This window comes from Aethalodelphis obliquidens, unplaced genomic scaffold, assembly GCF_003676395.1.
Source record: "Aethalodelphis obliquidens isolate GAN/ISIS:26980383/991018 unplaced genomic scaffold, ASM367639v1 scaffold18, whole genome shotgun sequence".
NCBI classification, from domain to species: domain Eukaryota; kingdom Metazoa; phylum Chordata; class Mammalia; order Artiodactyla; family Delphinidae; genus Aethalodelphis; species Aethalodelphis obliquidens.
In genome coordinates, this window is record NW_020837962.1 from 12,890,227 (window position 1) to 12,907,053 (window position 16,827).

A 16,827-nucleotide genomic window follows, 5' to 3' on the forward strand; every position below is an offset into this window, starting at 1 on the left:
ACTCAGGTGAGATCTGGGCGCTAAGCCATGAGCCTCACGCTGCGGTCGTCCACCTGCTCACAGAGCATGTGGGGTCCCGTGGGTCCAGCTCAGCTCCCAGGGGAGATGCAGAGTGCTGCCGGGTCTGAGCAGAACCGAGGCGTCCCGACCCCCACCCCCCGTGGCTGTGAGCACGGCCCAGACCAGCAGGCCTGCTCCAGGGAGGGAACAGCCCCTCTTCCCGTACCTACAAACCCAGGTTGATGATGCTTCTCCTTTGTGGGAAAGAAGCAGGTGTAGGACTGATCACCCGTGTCTGCAGATGGAGAAAAGGATTTCCAGAGAGACAGACTCTGACGGTGAGAGAACGGGGTGCAGTGTACGTGCAAAATGGGGGCACTGCCGAGGGAGCTCTCGGTGCTGGCTCGGACCCGAGGGCTGTCTCCCCTCCCCCAGCTGCAGGCCTGGGAGCCCCCCACCCAGTTAGGTGTGATGGGACTTGTGCAGCGTCACAGAAATTGATGTTCTTTCTGTGGCAAAAGGCCTTGCTTTTTCCCATTTCCAAATGGGAGATTTTAAGGAGCATGTTCTTGGACCTGTGAGCTTTAGAGAGAAGCCCCTGTTCATCCCCTGGGCACCTGCCCCCACCCGCTGCCCATAAGGCCTGAGGTCTCCTCGGTCGCCCCAGAATATTCTAGCATCCTGGCACTCACCCTTTCCCCAGGGAGAGCAGAGGTTGTATGGACAGCTGGAGGTCACTCGGTGTGTTACTGGTCTGTCTGTGCCATTTTTTTGGAATTAATTTTGGGCTGAAAAAGGCTCAAAGAAGGCTTTGTTCCTTTGACACTTACTCTGGAAGAAAAAAAAATCCGTGGAAAATCTGACATCTGCATTGTAGAGAGAAATCAATAGATGGGGAGGAATATAATTATCCTCCACTCCCAAAAGAATGTTTCAGATTTTTAAGTGTCTCATACCAGCTTAGAATTTGAATGACATTTTAATTATTTTGTTTTTTTTCTTCTTTGCCTGGTTTGAATCTCCAAAGAGTGCCTCTTGGATTCCAAGGGATGTAGGGAGCAGAGCCTGCACTCACGGGGAGTGAAGTGTGACAGTGGCTGTGTTTTCCAGCCGAACGAGCAGGCACGTTGCCACAGAAACCAGCGGTTCATCCGCGCCGGCAGGACACGATAGGCTTTCTGTTTCTGTACAGATGCGACCGTGTATGGCAGAGTTCACACTGGAAGTTGTCTCCAGCACTTCTGTGATCTAAGCAAACCCAGTTTCCAGAGACTTGACTAACCGCCTCTCAAGGTGACTAGTTCTGTGAGTCTGTAGACAGAGCAGGCGGGTCCTCGGAGTGCGGCTCCACGTCCGCTACACAAGCTCCCCTGACATGGGATTGGCCCCACTGCACGGCGCCAGGCCCCAGAGAGGTGGGTGCGGAACAGCCACTGGGTGTGAACGGCACCCAGGACAGCTGAGTATTGTGCCCTCTGTGGGACATATTTGTAAACTCTCTGCTGGGCCGCACAGCTAGCTCATGCCTGGCCCATGTGCTCGGCCAGGACACGGTCACTCAGTCTCACTGTGGAAGCTGCCAGCATGGCCGCCACGTGGGCTCTAGCTTCCTTGTTGTTTCTTGTCCCTGCTCCTTCGGGTGTCGCTGCGTCTGTGCCACCCACAGGGGCCCAGGCCAGGTGTCAGCTGCCCCCTCGACCCATCCTGTGGGCTCCACGGTCCAGGCAAGTCCAGGGTGGGCAGTCTTACACCCTGGGCAGCCATCCTGCCTTGCTGGCAGTGTGGCCGTCAGAGGACCTGTCGTCTCACACTGTCCTGCCCCCAGCTTAGAGCCCTCAACTGCCCCAAAGTTCTTCCCCTATGGGAAGGTCAGTTTTATGTGCGAGTCTGGCTGGGCTGCCACCCCAGGTATTCAACCAAACCCCAGTTCGACGTGGCTGCCAGGCTGTTTTGCAGACGTGATTGAAGTCCATGGTGGGTTGGCTCCAGTGAGGAAGGGTGCCCGGGACAGGCTGGGCAGGTGCGAGGATGGGCTGAGGAGACTTGCCCCCGAGCAGCTGCAGCTGCAGAGACCACCAGCCAAGAGAGCCAGGCCGCCATCCAGGCTGCTTTCTTGGCGACACAGTTTCTCACCTTCCAGACCAGCTGTCATGTGAGACAGACGTTAGGGCTGAATCTGTGCATCCAGCAACAGTTTTACTCCCGTTGGTGAGCAGTTTGCTTCTGACCGTGAAGGGATTGCGTGGAGCTGTGATTCCCAAGGGCAAGTGAACGGGGGAGTGCGGCAGGCAGTGAGCTGACTGTCCTCCTGGCCACTGTGGACCGGCCATGCTGGCCACTGCCCGGCAGGGAGACTGGCAGGGCTGCAGACAAGCCCGCCCACAGGCTTCACAGCGGAGGCCCTCTCTCCACAGCCACTGTCCCGGTGGACTGGGCAGCACAGGAGTTCCCTGGAGCCCCTCCTGAGCCTGAGCACCGGGGTCTCCCACGTGCTGTGGCCTGAGCACTGGGGTCTCCCATGTGCTGTGGCCTGAGTACCGGGTTCTCCCTTGTACTGTGGCCTAAGCACAGGGTCTCCTGCATGCTGTGGTGGGTGGATATTCTCACTGAGGCCACCAGAGCTCCTGAATCATCATCACCTTAGCAGTTGGGACATCGTCCCTCCCGCGTCTTCCTTGGCGTCTAAGTCAGGTTGTGCTCATATGCTTTGCGAATTTGCCCTTTTCTAAAGCCTCACAGGTGCATTACTATGGTGATGCTCAGAGTCTAAAAGCTGAGTTTTAAAGAAACACAGGAGGAATTGATTTTATAAAAAGGAAAGAGTGGGATTTCCCTGGTGGTGCAGTGATTAAGAATCCGCCTGCCAATGCAGGGGGACACGGGTTCGAGCCCTGGTCCAGGAAGATCCCACATGCCACAGAGCAACTAAGCCCGTGCACCACAGCTACTGAGCCTGTGCTCTAGAGCCCGCAAGCCACAGCTACTGAGCCCACATGCCACAACTACTGAAGCCCACGCACCTAGAGCCTGTTCTCCGCAACAAGAGAAGCCGCTACAATGAGAAGCCCGCGCACCACAATGAAGAGTAGCCCCTGCTCGCCACAACTAGAGAAAGCCCACTCACAGCAACAAAGGCCCAACACAGCCAAAAATAAATAATCAATTTTTTTTTAAAGCGTTTCTTTTTCCCTGTGTTTGCTACTTTTAGTCCTCAGAAACCCTAAACATGTCTTTCCTGGACTTCGTTCAGATTTTCCCTTTCATGTCGCTTCAGGCATCACATGAGGTCCGTCACTCCCACAGGTCCATCCGCAGGTGGCTCACATTCCTCTCTGTCTCCTCGGCAGGGCCTGATCAAGATCCGGGGGGACCAGTGCTGGCGGAACCTCACCTGCATGGACTTCCACTACGAGGTGAGCGGTGCGGCTGTGCGGCGATGTGGGGGCACAGGTGCAGGCTGGGATCGTTTCCCTGTGAATCACCCCGAGGGTGTTTGGCGGCGTGGTGTCAGCTCATCCACATTTGCCCTGCGTGCCTGTCACTACCTGTTTTCCTCACGTGGGGCCCTGCGTTCCTGCTGGGTCTGGGGCACCACCTGTCAAGCAGGATGTCTTCCTCGTTTCCTTCCCCGGGGCAGCGGGCAGCAGTCTCCTCCCTCCTGGGATCTCACTTGGGCTCCTGGAGAGGCCCCGCGGGAAGGAGGGCCCTTTGCAGACACTTCTCTCCTACCTGTGTCCTAAACCCGCCGGGAGCCGGAGCAAGGAGGCCAACGCTGCACCCCGACAACTGCCTCAACCACCCCGTCACATCAGCACCAGGGAGCCCTGCCCCTTGCCTGCCTCATCCACTTGCCTGTGTCGGCCACTTCTGGGTCAAGGGTGGAGGTCTGGGGACTCAGCCCAGCAGAAATCCCAGGAGGGGCAAAACAAGGGCCAAAGGTCTCATGGGCAGGAGACCCCACCCATCCCTGGCCACTGGGGTCCCAACCCACTGGTGCCTGGCTCTTCCGCCTGGGCGTCTCCAGGACTGGGGGTCGGTGGGGGGGCAGGGGGACGAACAGGAGAGCCTTCAGGAGTGCTTCAGCTCTGAGTCTGCGTTCCCTGCTGGCTGCCAGCCAGGCCCTCTCAGCCCCAGGGGGCGAAGAAGGTCCCCCGGTGGGTGGGGAACCTCAGCTGGTCTGTGAAGGGGTGGGAACAGAGAAGGAAGGTCTAGCTGGCTCGCCTCCCACCTGGAACGGCTGGTGGGCATGCAGTGGATGCAGTGGGCACACATCCCGCCTGCCTCTGGCGGGGGGCAGTGCAGGGGATCCCAGGCTCCCCTTTCCCTCTGTCTGGTGGGCGTAACCTGTGTTGATGAGAGGCAACGTCGGGGGCAGGCGGGGGTGGCTCCCCTTGAGGCCTCGCTCCCCCCAGCTGCCTGTGGCTGTAGGTAACGTGGGGCCTTCAGCCCTGAAGTGCGTGCAGGGTCACATGTCCCTCTGCTGCCCGAGGCTGGGCCGCCTCCTGAGCTGGGTCCTGAGATGTGGCAGAGGGGCTGCTCCTGTGCTCCGTCACCGTTCCCAGTGCTGCCCACGGTGTGGCCCATCCACAGCACGCACCTGTCCAGGGGCCACGGCGCCTTCCGGCAGCCTCGCTCTCACGTGCACACATCCACATACACTCGCATACACATGCGTGTACACACCGTATCCAGGAAACGCTCTGTTGTTTAAAAAAGCTGAAACATTTGGAACTGATTTGATGCTGCCTTTTTGTGTTGTTAGTGAAATTGCTGCTAACCACCAGAATATCTCCAGTTTTAGGACTATGGTGGTTTCATTCCACTCAGGCGTTAACCGTCATGTGGTGAATCTGGCGTCAGGAAACGCAGGCCTTTGAGCAGAAAGGGCCCCGACAGTTCTGCTCCCCCAACCCCGTGTCTCCCCAGGGCCCTGCCCCCACTGAGCCCCCCCCCCCCCAGCCCTGCACGCCCTTCCCCAAAGGGGCTGCCTCTCTGTGTCTGATCCGCCCTCCACGTTCACAAGGGGGGAACCTCTGCAGCCAAGACAGAGTGAGAAAACAGTTAAACGCAGTTTTATGAGCCAGGCCAGCAGGAATGCGGGGCAGGGAGACAGCAATGCCCAGACCGGGTTTCTAACACCCGTCTCCACCTAGAGGGACCAGGCTCCTGGAGAAGCGGCTGCCCCCGGGCTGGAGCAGGAAGGGGCTCAGGTGACCCTGAGCATCTTTAGAGCCGGATAACAGGGAGACGCTCAGGGTGGTTACAGCCCAGCGAGTACGACAGCCCATGTGTCCACACCCACGTGGGTGCAAGTGGAAAGGAGTGACCCTGTCCTCACAGCAGACGCGGCGCCCTTCACGGACTCACTCTCCACAGACGGCAGAGGCACAGTTAGCCTTATGGTGGGTGCTGCGGGTCCACCGGGTCTGGGGCTGCTGCGGCCTGGTGTCCCACCCCAGCCAGCTCAGCATGGAGGGCCACCTGCACACAGTACCCATCACCGATGCTGGATGTCCACGCCGGGGCCACCCCAACCCCACACAGTGTCAGCACAGCTGGCCCTTTTGAGCATGGACGGCCGCGTGAGCGGGGAGGACAGGGCCTGTGGTTGGAGGCGCAGGGCCCATCAGCTGGGCCCTAGGCGGCCAGCACCACGGCTGAGTCAACACGTGGGCCTCGGGGACCTGCTATGCCCTCCCACCCCGCACACGTGTGGAGGCTGTTCCCAGGAACACACACGTGGGGCCAGGACCCGCTCCCCCAGCCTCTACTGTCCTCCAAGAGGAAATCCACCATGTGTGAGCATCCTACGGTCCTGCCTCTGCACCTGTGCCCTGTCCCCTCGCGGGGGGCATGCTGGTGCCCATGCTGCTCAGGGTTCTGACCACAGACTCTTCCCCAGCATCTGAGCTCCTGCGTTACCAGGGCCCTCAGGGTCCCCTTGAAGGGGTCAGTGTCAGAATTACAGGAAGCCAGGCGAATAGAGAAGGTCGGGACCCATGGCCCCCCACCATTCCCCATCCTGGTGACGTGTGAGCTGCTGGAGGGTGGGCCACGCCACCGGTCTTCCCCGCACCTCTCCCGGCCAGGGTGGCCCCATGCACCCCACTTCCCCAAAAGGCCACCAGCGGGCACCACAGAGCAGGGCCAGGGAGGGCAGGTCCCCACCTCCAGGCACAGCTCACGGGCCTCCTTTCATCCCACAGACGCAGCCGGTGCCCAACCCCATGGCCTACTTCCTGCACCACTCCCCATGGTGGTTCCACCGCTTCGAGACCCTCAGCAACCACTTCCTGGAGCTCGTGGTGCCCTTCTTCGTCTTCCTCGGACGGCAGATGTGCATCCTCCATGGGGCCCTACAGATCCTGTTCCAGGTGAGCAGCCCCTTGTCAGTTCCCAAGGAAAACCTGAAATTTTCACGTCCTGTTCACCTCGTTTATGGAGGTTTGACCTACAGCGTATTCGTTGCTCTGCTAGTTTTGCCTCCATCTTTCTGTTCCTCGGTGTCCAGGGGCCCGTGTGCTGTGCCGCCCCAGATGATGGTTGTGGCAGCAGCAGGAGTGGGGCATCCCACACCTGGGGGAGCCACCTGTGGCTTGCTTGGTTGGTTGTTTATTGTGGCCGTATCTACCAAGTTCTCTTGTTTCTTCTTTACTAGGAAGTTCTATGGGTTTTGTTTGGGGTACTTTTAGTCATGAATGGGTGTCGAAGTTTAGCAAATGGTTTTTTCTCCACCAGTTGTGAGAAGATCACTTTTTTGCCCTTAATTTGTTAGCATGAATTACATTACCACTGCTAAAATGGAACCAATTTTACCTTGCTAGGATAAATCAACTCAGTTGTGCTGTGTATACTGTAACATGTTAGTGGGTATAACTTGGTACCATTTTGTTTGGGTTTTTCATGTTGTCAGTGAGTGAAGTTTGTGGTTTTCCATCCACACTGGCCTTGTCTGATTCTGCTCCAGGTTTTACTCTCACCCTCGTAGACAAGACAGAGTTGGTTCTCCTACATCACTGCCTGGCCCGGGGTGGGGGGGGGGTGGTCTTTGTGGACACTGACAACCCTTTTGTGGCTGCCAGACAGGCAGAGTCTCTGTTTTTTTCTGGAGGCAGTTGTGTTTTGTTTTGTTTAATATTTATTTATTTGTTTATTTTGGCTGTACCAGGTCTTAGTTGCAGCATGCGGGATCTTTTAGTTGCAGCATGCAGCCTTCTAAGTCACGGCATGCGGACTTCTTAGTTGTGGCTTGCGGACTCTTAGTTGTGGCATGCGGACTCTTAGTTGTGGCACGCGGACTTCTTAGTTGCGGCTTGCAGACTCTTAGTTGCGGCTTGTGGACTCTTAGTTGCGGCTTGCAGACTTAGTTGCGGCATGCATGCAGGATCTAGTTCCCCGACCAGGGATCGAACCCGGGCCCCATGCATTGGGAGTGCAGAGTCTTACCCACTGGACCACCAGAGAAGTCCCTGCAGGCAATTTTAATGGCAGACATTTTCCTGGGAATTTGTCCATTTCATCAGTTTTCAAATGTGTTGGCCAAGGATCAAGTCATAGTAATCTCCTGTTTTGCAGAGTCTGGATTTGTGTCCTGTTCTTCGGTGTTGCCTCTGTGACAGCACGGAGCAGGATTCTTTTTCCAAAGAGGCTCATGCTCTTTAAGTATCACGTATCTCAGCTGGTACATTTGCATTTTATTTCCACATCTTTGTGTATTCTTTTTGCCCTTTTTAAAAAGCTTTCTTTTGAGGTTTTTCTAGTTCCATTAGTCCCCCTTTCCTAATTAGCAAGTTATACACTCTGTTTCTTTCAGGTAAGTACACAGTTAACTAACTGAAAGTCTAAATTTAATCCCCGTCCTTGCCGCCCTTAGGGCCCTGTGGCCTCGAAATGCTTTGATTGTCTCCCCCTACCTGCTCACCTGCTTTTTTTTTTTTTTGCGGTACGCGGGCCTCTCACTGTTGTGGCCTCTCCCGTTGCGGAGCACAGGCTCTGGACGCGCAGGCTCAGCGGCCATGGCTCACGGGCCCAGCCGCTCCATGGCATGTGGGATCTTCCCAGACCAGGGCACGAACCCGTGTCTCCTGCAACGGCAGGCAGACTCTCAACCACTGCGCCACCAGGGAAGCCCTGCTCACCTGCTTTTGCTGCCAGTATTTTAAGTTGTATTTTGTTTTGTTTTTAATTAATAGACTTTTAAAGAACAATTTTAGATTCACAGAAAAACTGAGCAGAGAGAGTATAGAGTTCCCATATCCACCACCACCCCCACAGTTTCCCCATCAGGAACATCTTGCATTGGTTAGTGTGATACATTTATTACAACTAAGGAACCAATATTGATACTTTATTGTTAACTAAAGTCCACAGCTTACATTGGGGTTCACTCTTGGTGTTGTGCATTCTATGCGTTTGGACAAATGTAAAATTACATGTATCCATCATAATATCATACAGACTCATTTCACTACCCTAAAAATCCTCTGTGATCCCTGGATTCATCCTTTTCCCGCCCCTAACCCCTGGCAACCACTGATCCTTTCACTGTCTCCATAGTTTTGCCTTTTCCAGAATGTCATATAGTTGGAATCATCCAGGATATAGCCTTTTCAGACTGGCTTTTTTCCTTAGTAATATGCATTTGAGGTTCCTCGTGTCGTTCCGTGGGTTGAGAGAGCGTTTTTTATTGCTGAATGATATTCCACTGTCTGGATGCACCACAGTTTATCCGTAAACTATCCGGACTTGGCTGGAGGGCAAAATCCTGGCTGGTGGGTGACCCTTGCTCCCAACAGTCTCCAGTGAGGGACACCCCCAGGAGGCCAGGAGTGCTCTGCACTGTCCCTTCCCTGTGCATACTTCAGCCCAGTGGCTCCATCATCCTGAGCTGCAGGAGGAAGCTCCAAACAGAGGCTCAAGCATCCTTGTGAGTGTCCACTAGCATGGACACTGCCTCATGCTGGACCTTCCTCCATTGTCAAAGGATGCCCAGCCATAGGCTCCCACCTTCCTCTGCTGATGGAGAACATGGGTCCAGTCCCCAAGGCAACTTGGAGGACCTGCCTGGCACACAGTCTCAGCAGGAATCTGGGTCTGCTTAGGCTGTGTGGTCACCACGGTGACCAAGAATCACTCTCAAGGCTGCAGTGCGTTAATTAGTTGCTGCTTCAGCCACTTTTACAAGCCTGGGACCACTGGGACCCTTTCAGGCCTGTAAACTCTACTGAGCCTATAGGGACCCTCCAGACATCCCTCAGGCTGTACTGACCACCTACCACTTTCTGTCCAAATAATCTGAAGCCCACCTTTGGCAAGCAGTGAAGAAAAGCAAATTGTCATATCACTTAAAAAACACATTTGAAGGAAGTTTGATTTACTAGTCCAGGTGAAAGGGTTCAGCTACTTGAAAATAGGATTTGGGAAGATATTTACATTGACCTTTGACCCAGCAGCGTCGAAACGTTCTTGTTTATTCACTTGGCATGAGTCTCATGGTGCTTCAGGATGAGGACCCGCTAACTGGACCCAGGCCAGCTGAGTCTGTGTCCCAGCCTGGGGCACCGGCGCCTCCACCATGGGGGACTGTGCAGACCCGGGGCAGGTGGGGGGGACTCAGGTATAGACGGCTCCCAGCAGCTCAGGCCACATGACTGAGTCTCCACCTGATTCTGGGTCTGGTGCCCGGGTGGACAGCGGTGGCACAGGGACACTGGGCGGGGTAGGGCCAGAACAGGACCTTGAAAGGCCTTGCTGCCAACCTGCGGCCCTGGACGTTATTCCCAAAGGCAGGCCATGCACTCGCCTTCTGTCCCCCAAGGCCTTGGGAGCCTCAGTCCAGGTGTGTCCCGAGCATCATCCTCCCCCACCCACACCATGCCCAGGACAAGGTGGGACATGGCCCAGGGCTGTGGCTCTTCTCTGAGGCCTGGTCTGATGCCCCCCAGGGGCCGGACCTCAGCTGTCCAGAGCAAAGAAGACAAATGGCCCCCTGGCCCAGCTGCACGTGTCCAGCCTCGCAGGCAGCGTGGGGCATGCAGGGCAGTCTCATGGGGGCGCGTGGCCCTCTGCAGGCCACAGTGCTGGCCACCCCTGGACTTGAACGTTGCTCCCGTCTCCGCGCCCGTGATCCCGAGGGTCCCTGGTTCTGTTTGTTTCCGTTCGTTCCCCGGGAGAGGGTTGAGGATGTGAGCACACACGCACCTCCTCCCACTCTCAGTTTGCACAGCTGTTCCGGAAGGTTCTGCAAGGCCTCCAGAGACAGCCTGTTGTCTACTTGGAGAGGCGCACCACCCCCGCCTCAGACCCCCACTCTAATGCCAAGGAGAGATGCTGGAGGGGCAGTGCTCGGCTTCCACTGTAGGCCAGGCTGGACCTCCCATCCTGGCGTGGAGCAGGCACTCACCAGGCTAGTGGCTCCTAGTCAGTGCAAAGACGCATCTCAGATCCCAGACTCTCCTCCCCAACCTCCCACCATGTCCTGCTCTTTCTAATCTCTGTAACGTCGGCCACAGACCAGGGGACATCACTGTGGGGAACATCACTACGGCTTTGGGCGCAGAGAGCTGCCCCCACCAGCCCCTGAGTGATCCACCCGGAGCTGGGGTCACAGCATAACTGTCCCGGGGCTCCTGGCTGCAGAACATCATCTGCGAGCACACATGTCCTCTGCTAGGCCCTGGGACCCCAGAGCCCAACAGGGGAGTCCCAGACACCTAGCCCCTTCCTTCAGGGGCGTCTCCTGGGCCCGGGGTCCCACTTCCCAACTCGTCTTCCCACCCGGCCCCCACCGTGGGGTCACAGCCAGTGTGTGCCAGACAAGGGCACGAAGACGGCATTATGAATCCTCAGGCCTCCTGCTGCTTTATTAGAAACAGGGTTCCATCTCCAAAACTGCTCTGGTGAACCCTAGTCTCTGAGTCAGAGCCCCCTAGCTGGTCTCAGGGTGGAGTGACTGGGGAGGGGTGTCTTTGGGCCCCAATGGACCAGGGTGGTGGAGGGAAGCCTGGCATCACTCAGAGGTCATAAGGACCCCACGGCCACTTGGTGGCCTTTAGACAAAGGCTCCTGAGTTCTCACCGGGATAGAGAATCCTGTTGTGCCAGAGAGAGAATCCTGTTGTACCAGAACAATCTGGGTCATGGCGTGTGGACCAGGCATCAGGGGCTTCAGCCCCATCCCAATGTGAGCTCTTCCTGCCACATGCAGGGGTCAGGGCCGCTCGGGTGGCCGTGCCAGGAGGATGCGTCCTCAGCTCGAAAGTGGGGGAGCCCAAGCCAGGAGCTAGAGAACAGTGCCAAGGGCATCCTGGCTAGACGCTGACCCGCAGTGGGGGCAGCTCATGAGCCTGGCCCTCCTGTAGCTGTTTGGAGAAATGATTTTCCCTGGGGCTGGCCCCACGCTGCTCCTGCACCTGAATCTGCAGCCAGGGCTGAAGGTCACGGGGTTACTGGGCAAAAGGCTGAGGCCGCACCAGCACAGCCTCCTCAGGAAGCAGAACTCAAAGCCCCCGCCCGCCAAAGTCATCGTGCCAAGTGGACAGCATCGCGCCCGACCTCAGAAGGTTGACTGAGGCTGTGCCGTGTCCTCGCTTACGTGGCCCCAGGGCTACAGGGTGATGGTCTCTCTCCGGTGCTCACACGCGGGGCGGGGGCGGGTGCTGCTTTTTCCAGTTTTCCTTTACAGAGGTGGGGACGCTGCCCTCTCAGGAAGGCACAGGTCTCTGAGATGACTGCGCAGCCCTGACAGTGCTGAGCCGCTGGGCTCCTCCCCTGGGGCTCTTCCTCGGCCCCTAGTGGCCCCATCAGGTCTGCCGCCCCGTTCGCTGTGGGTGGGTAGGCGGGATTGTGGTCCACCAGGGGTGGCCTGGGCGTCTGTCCCTCCAGGAGGGCTTGGACTACAGCCAGCAGGACGACAGGGTCCCAAACCAATGCCAGGGGAAGCCTGTGCAGCATCACCGCTGTGGGAGCCACGCTGGCCGAGGCCTTGCACCCGCACCCCTGGGGTGTGGCCCTCACGGGTCCAGAGGCACCAAGAGTCTCCCCAATGGCACTCATTTTGAATGGAAAATAACTATGGTTTGGAACAGAAACAAGGGAAGGAAAGGACCCCCACGGGTCCCTGCTGGTCACGTGTGGGGTCTTCCCTCCACGAGAGCATGTGCCCAGCCACAACCACGTATTCTCACTCACTGTTAAATCTTTGCAGCCATCATTCCAACAATTGCAACCACAACGTGTGACTTTTCATTTAAACAGCTGGTTGTCTGTGTTTAAAAATCGCCCACGGGCTTACAATGTCCAGCCCCCTGCCCTCCTGTGTGTGCAACCTGGTTATTTTTCTTCTGCCTGAGGGATGTTTCATTTGGTTTTTTAATATTTCTTAGCAGAAGCTGCTGGTGGATGTCTTCCCTTCAGCTGTCCATGGTCTCTGCCCACAGCGTCTCTGCTGGGGAGTCTGCAGGACCCTTAGCCCCACTCCTCTGTCTGCGACTTTTCCCCTCTGACTGCTTCTACGATTCTTCTTCCCTTTTTCACAGTTTTTCAGCAATTTGGTTTGATGTGCCTTAGGTGTGGCTTTCTTTGAGATTTCTTAGGCTTCTGTGACCTGTGCATTTATAGTTCTCTTCAATGAGGAGAATTTTCTTCACGTTGTGTCTGCCCCCTTCCCTTCCTGGGGCTTAAATCACACGTCTGTCAGGCCAGTGGGTGCTGTCCCCTAGGCCCTGAGGGGCTGCCCAGGCTCTGCTCAGCTTTGCTTCTCCTTGTGCTTCACTTTGCAAAGTTCCTGTTGTTCTGGGCTCATATTCACTGACTTTTTCCTTTACAGTGTCAGTTTTGTCAAAAGCCTATCCAGTAAATTATCTGTTTTGTATTCAGTAAGTCCCCTACATACGAACAAGTTCCGTTTTAGGAGCACGTTCATAAGTCCAATTTGTAAGTCCAACAAAGTTAGCCTAGGTACCCAACTACCACAATCGGCTATATAGTACTGTACTGTAATAGGTTTATAATACTTTTCACACAAATAATACTTAAAAAACAAACACAAAAAATAAAACAATTTTAATCTTACAGTACCTTGAAAAGTACAGTAGTACAGTTCAACAGCTGGCATACAGGGGTTGGCATCTAGTGAACAGGCAAGAAGAGTTACTGACTGGAGGAGGGAGAGGAGGTGGGAGATGCTAGAGCTGAAGGATCATCAGCAATAGGAGACGAGGGCAAGCTGCAGTTTCACTCTCGCCTGACGTTGATGGCACAGGTTCTGGTTCCTGGCTGGATTCAATTCTACCTACCCTCTTGAAAAAACGATCCCGTGATGTCTGGGTAGTAGCTCTTTTTTTCTCATCATAGATGACATGGTAGCACTGGATTGCATTCTGAACGGCTGCTGCAACCTTCATTCTACATTCAGGTCCTGTGCCTCAAAAACTAACAGTGCCTCCTCAAATAAAGAAAATCCCCTTGCCATTTTCTGCATCGTCCGTGAATCTCTTCGGTTCTTCAGTTACTTCTTCTTCCTCTTGTCTCCCTTCATCCTTTCTTGGCGCTTGGTGCTTCTTAGCAGTACCAGCTACATCAACACTTTTACGCTTGCTTCCAGACATCCTGGGCTTGAAATAAAGCTACTGTAATACTGTACTCTATACAGCACTGTACAGTAAAGTACACAGAAGCATACTACTTGTAGAGGATGCACGCACATGACAGTGTATGCCAGACACGTGAACTAACTTACGTGATTGGACTTGTGAATACATGTTCGCATCTTTGAAAGTTCACAACTTGAAGGTTCATATGTAGGGGACTGACAGTATTACCTTTTTTTTTTTTTTTTTTTTTTAGCTGCGTTGGGTCTTCGTTGCTGCGCACGGGCTTTCTCTAGTTACAGTGAGCAGGGGCCATTCTTCGTTGCAGTGCACGGTCTTCTCATTGCAGTGGCTTCTTTTGTTGCGAAGCATGGGCTCTACGTGCACGGGCTTCAGTAGTTGCAGCATGTGGGCTCAGTAGTTGAGGCATATGGGCCCTAGAGTGCACAGGCTTCAGTAGCTGTGGCTCTTGGGCTCTAGAGCGCAGGCTCAGTAGTTGTGGCGCACAGACTTAGTTGCTCCATGGCATGTGGGATCTTCCCAGACCGGGGATTGAACCTGTATCCCAGGCATTGGCAGGCAGATTCTTAACCACTGTACCACCAGGGAAGTCCCTGTATTACCTTTTAAACTCTCAAATTATCATCTGGTTATTCTCTGGCATTTTCATATTTCTCTTATGACTATGTTTTCTTTTAAACCCCTTAATTTTTTTTTTTGTTTTTGTTTTGCGGTACGTGGGCCTCTCACTGTTGTGGCCTCTCCCGTTGCGGAGCACAGGCTCCAGACGTGCAGGCTCAGCGGCCGTGGCTCACGGGCCCAGCCGCTCCGCGGCATGTGGGATCTTCCTGGACTGGGGCACAAACCTGTGTCCCCTGCATCGGCAGGAGGACTCTCAACCACTGCGCCACCAGGGAAGCCCTAAACCCCTTAATTTTTGACAGTAGCTGTTTTCACATTCTTATCTACTGGCTTCAGGCCATCTCTGGTTTCTGACTCTGCTCCCAGCCTGTTTTGTCTCTGCTAGTGCCTTGCAGGCTACTAACTACCAACTTGGAGTCTGTTAACTTTTGATTGCGTGCTGGACACTGGTGTTGTTGATTCTCTCCTGACAGCAGCTAATTGACTTGCAAATCAGTTTCAGAGCCTCCTGGGCAGGTCTGAATGTGCCTTCCCTGTAGGGCCAGCCTAGTTCCACAGGACAGGGCCTTGGCCTGGCTCTCCACGTCTCTCCTCACGGGTTCGCAGGACTGGAAGATCCTCTAGACCCACATGAGCTCAGCGTTGGCAACAGCCTTGGTCGTGTGCTTTCCTTGTCCTCACGGAATCTCCACCCTGCGAGCTCAGCAGCCGCGGGGACCCAGGCAGGACCCACAGCTCCTGGCTGCTGCGCCCATGTGGCATGTGGCAAGCCAGCCTCTCGAGCTCCCCCAGCTTCAGGCTCTGCCCCCTGCCCTGCCCTCCCTCAGTGCCCAGGCCTGCATCTCAGACAGTCGCTTTGAGGGTCCAGCACCGCTACCTCCCTTTTGGCCTAAAGCAGGAGTCGCTGGTGGAGTTTTAGCCTTGAAGTCAACGTGAGGCCACTGAGCGATGAGGCAGGACGGACGTGGACCTGGGTTCCGAGGGGTAGCCCTGCTTCTCCAGGGTAAAGGAGGCGGCGGTGGGGGCAGGTTGGGTCTTGGGAAAGTCAGCTCAGTGGAGCAAGAGGAAGTGCACGCCTGGGAGGGGGAGACGCAGGAGGAAATGGGCGGCTGGCAGGTTGTCCTTGGGCCTTGTCCTCGGTCAGGGCAGTGGGTCCTAGGGTGACACCAGGCCTTGTGCTCAGCTCTCAGTTGGGGCCAGGCCCAGCAGCTGCATTCTGGTCGTCCTTTATGTTCCCACTGCTGCCCGCCTACTTCTCTTGTTCATGGAGGTGAGTGGCGACTACTTCAAGGGTCCCACCTCCTTGGGCCACCTTCCTCACTTTTCTTTCCTTTTCTTCTCATTGTTTATATTTTTCAGTCTAAATGCTTATACTGTTTTACTTATGATTCATCCTTGGAAACGAGAAATGGCCAGAACATGTGTGGGCCCAGGTCCTGCTCCAGTAACTGGTCCTGCACCCCTCATCCCCTGAGGCCCAGGCCTCCTTCCGCCTCGAGAGTGCCGAGTCTATTTTTACATCATTCTCATCCGGGAAAGTCAATTGTGTAGCCATTGACTCTGCTGAATCTGTAGTTTCCCTCAAAGGTTCTCCCATTTCCGCACCACATTCTGGAAGGATTTCTCAAATCAATCTTCTAAATCACTAATTCAGACTTCAGCATCATTCATTCTGCTTTTCACCTGTTAGGGTTTTAACATTGTGCGTGTTACACATGAGGGTGTAGACGAATAGATGCCGTTTACTGATCGCGGTCCTTCAAATTAGCAGTGTCTTGTCTGGGTTTCTCTGGACGCCTCTGGGGTCTCGGGAGCCCCGAGTGGCCACAAAGGGAGGCTGTGCCTCAGCGAGGCTGTAGCTGCACCAGCTACACCTGGAGAGGTTGGTGAGTAGGCCGTCTGGGGTGAACTCGGGCAGGTAGGCCCCCCAGGAAGCCCGCGGCTGCCCTGCTTTGCAGCATTATGGTGGCCATGTTTCCCAGCAGTTTGAGTGTCAGTGGAGAGGTGGGTGCTGATGGCTTGGGCTGGTGGCTGCAGAGGACACAGCTGCCCATCAGTTGCCTGCCAGGTTTGAGTGTGGACCAGCCCTGAGGGGTGGTGTGATGGGCGAACAAGGCGGGCTGTTCCCCGCATGCCTCCCCAAGGGCCGTGGGACATAGGCAGGAGCCCCCAGGCCAGGTGCGGAGGTGTCTTCTAGCTGGAGGCTGCCATGCGCCGGGTGCTTCTCCCAGCTTTGGCCGCCATCTCATCCGAGAATTAGGCAGTAGAGGGCTCTTGTCACCCATGTGGCCCTGACAGCTGCACCAGGATGGCAGGCCCTCGGGGAAGCAGCCTGTTCTCACCCTTGATCACCACTCCTGGTGGCCTTAGCTGCACAGCTGAGCCATGGAGAAAAGGGGACCCCCATGCAGCTGACCATCCCACCCCAAAGCAAAACGCATTTGTCAGGAGGTGTCAGGAGGGGCACAGGGACCGTTCCGCTTAAGCCCCTTGCTGACGCAGTGGAGGAGCTAGTGGAGCATCTGAGGTCTCGCTGGTCTGGGAGATGAGAATTGAAGGTCGGGCCCCCCCAGTGCTGTCCACGGGGAAGCTGGGCC

At 55.6% G+C, this 16,827-nt stretch overlaps 1 protein-coding gene across 4 annotated transcripts in view; it reads left to right on the forward strand.

Annotated features, from left to right (window-relative positions):
• LMF1 (lipase maturation factor 1) overlaps nt 1-16,827 on the forward strand; it is a 92,273-nt gene that overhangs the window by 70,812 nt on the left and 4,634 nt on the right. For 2 of the 4 annotated variants that reach the window (XM_027117927.1, XM_027117930.1), the window contains exons 4-5: nt 3,304-3,413; nt 6,207-6,374. In XM_027117927.1, coding sequence (XP_026973728.1) covers nt 3,304-3,413; nt 6,207-6,374 — 278 coding nt within the window. The remainder of the gene's footprint in view (nt 1-3,303; nt 3,414-6,206; nt 6,375-16,827) is intronic. The other 2 variants (XM_027117928.1, XM_027117929.1) reach the window with 1 other exon arrangement.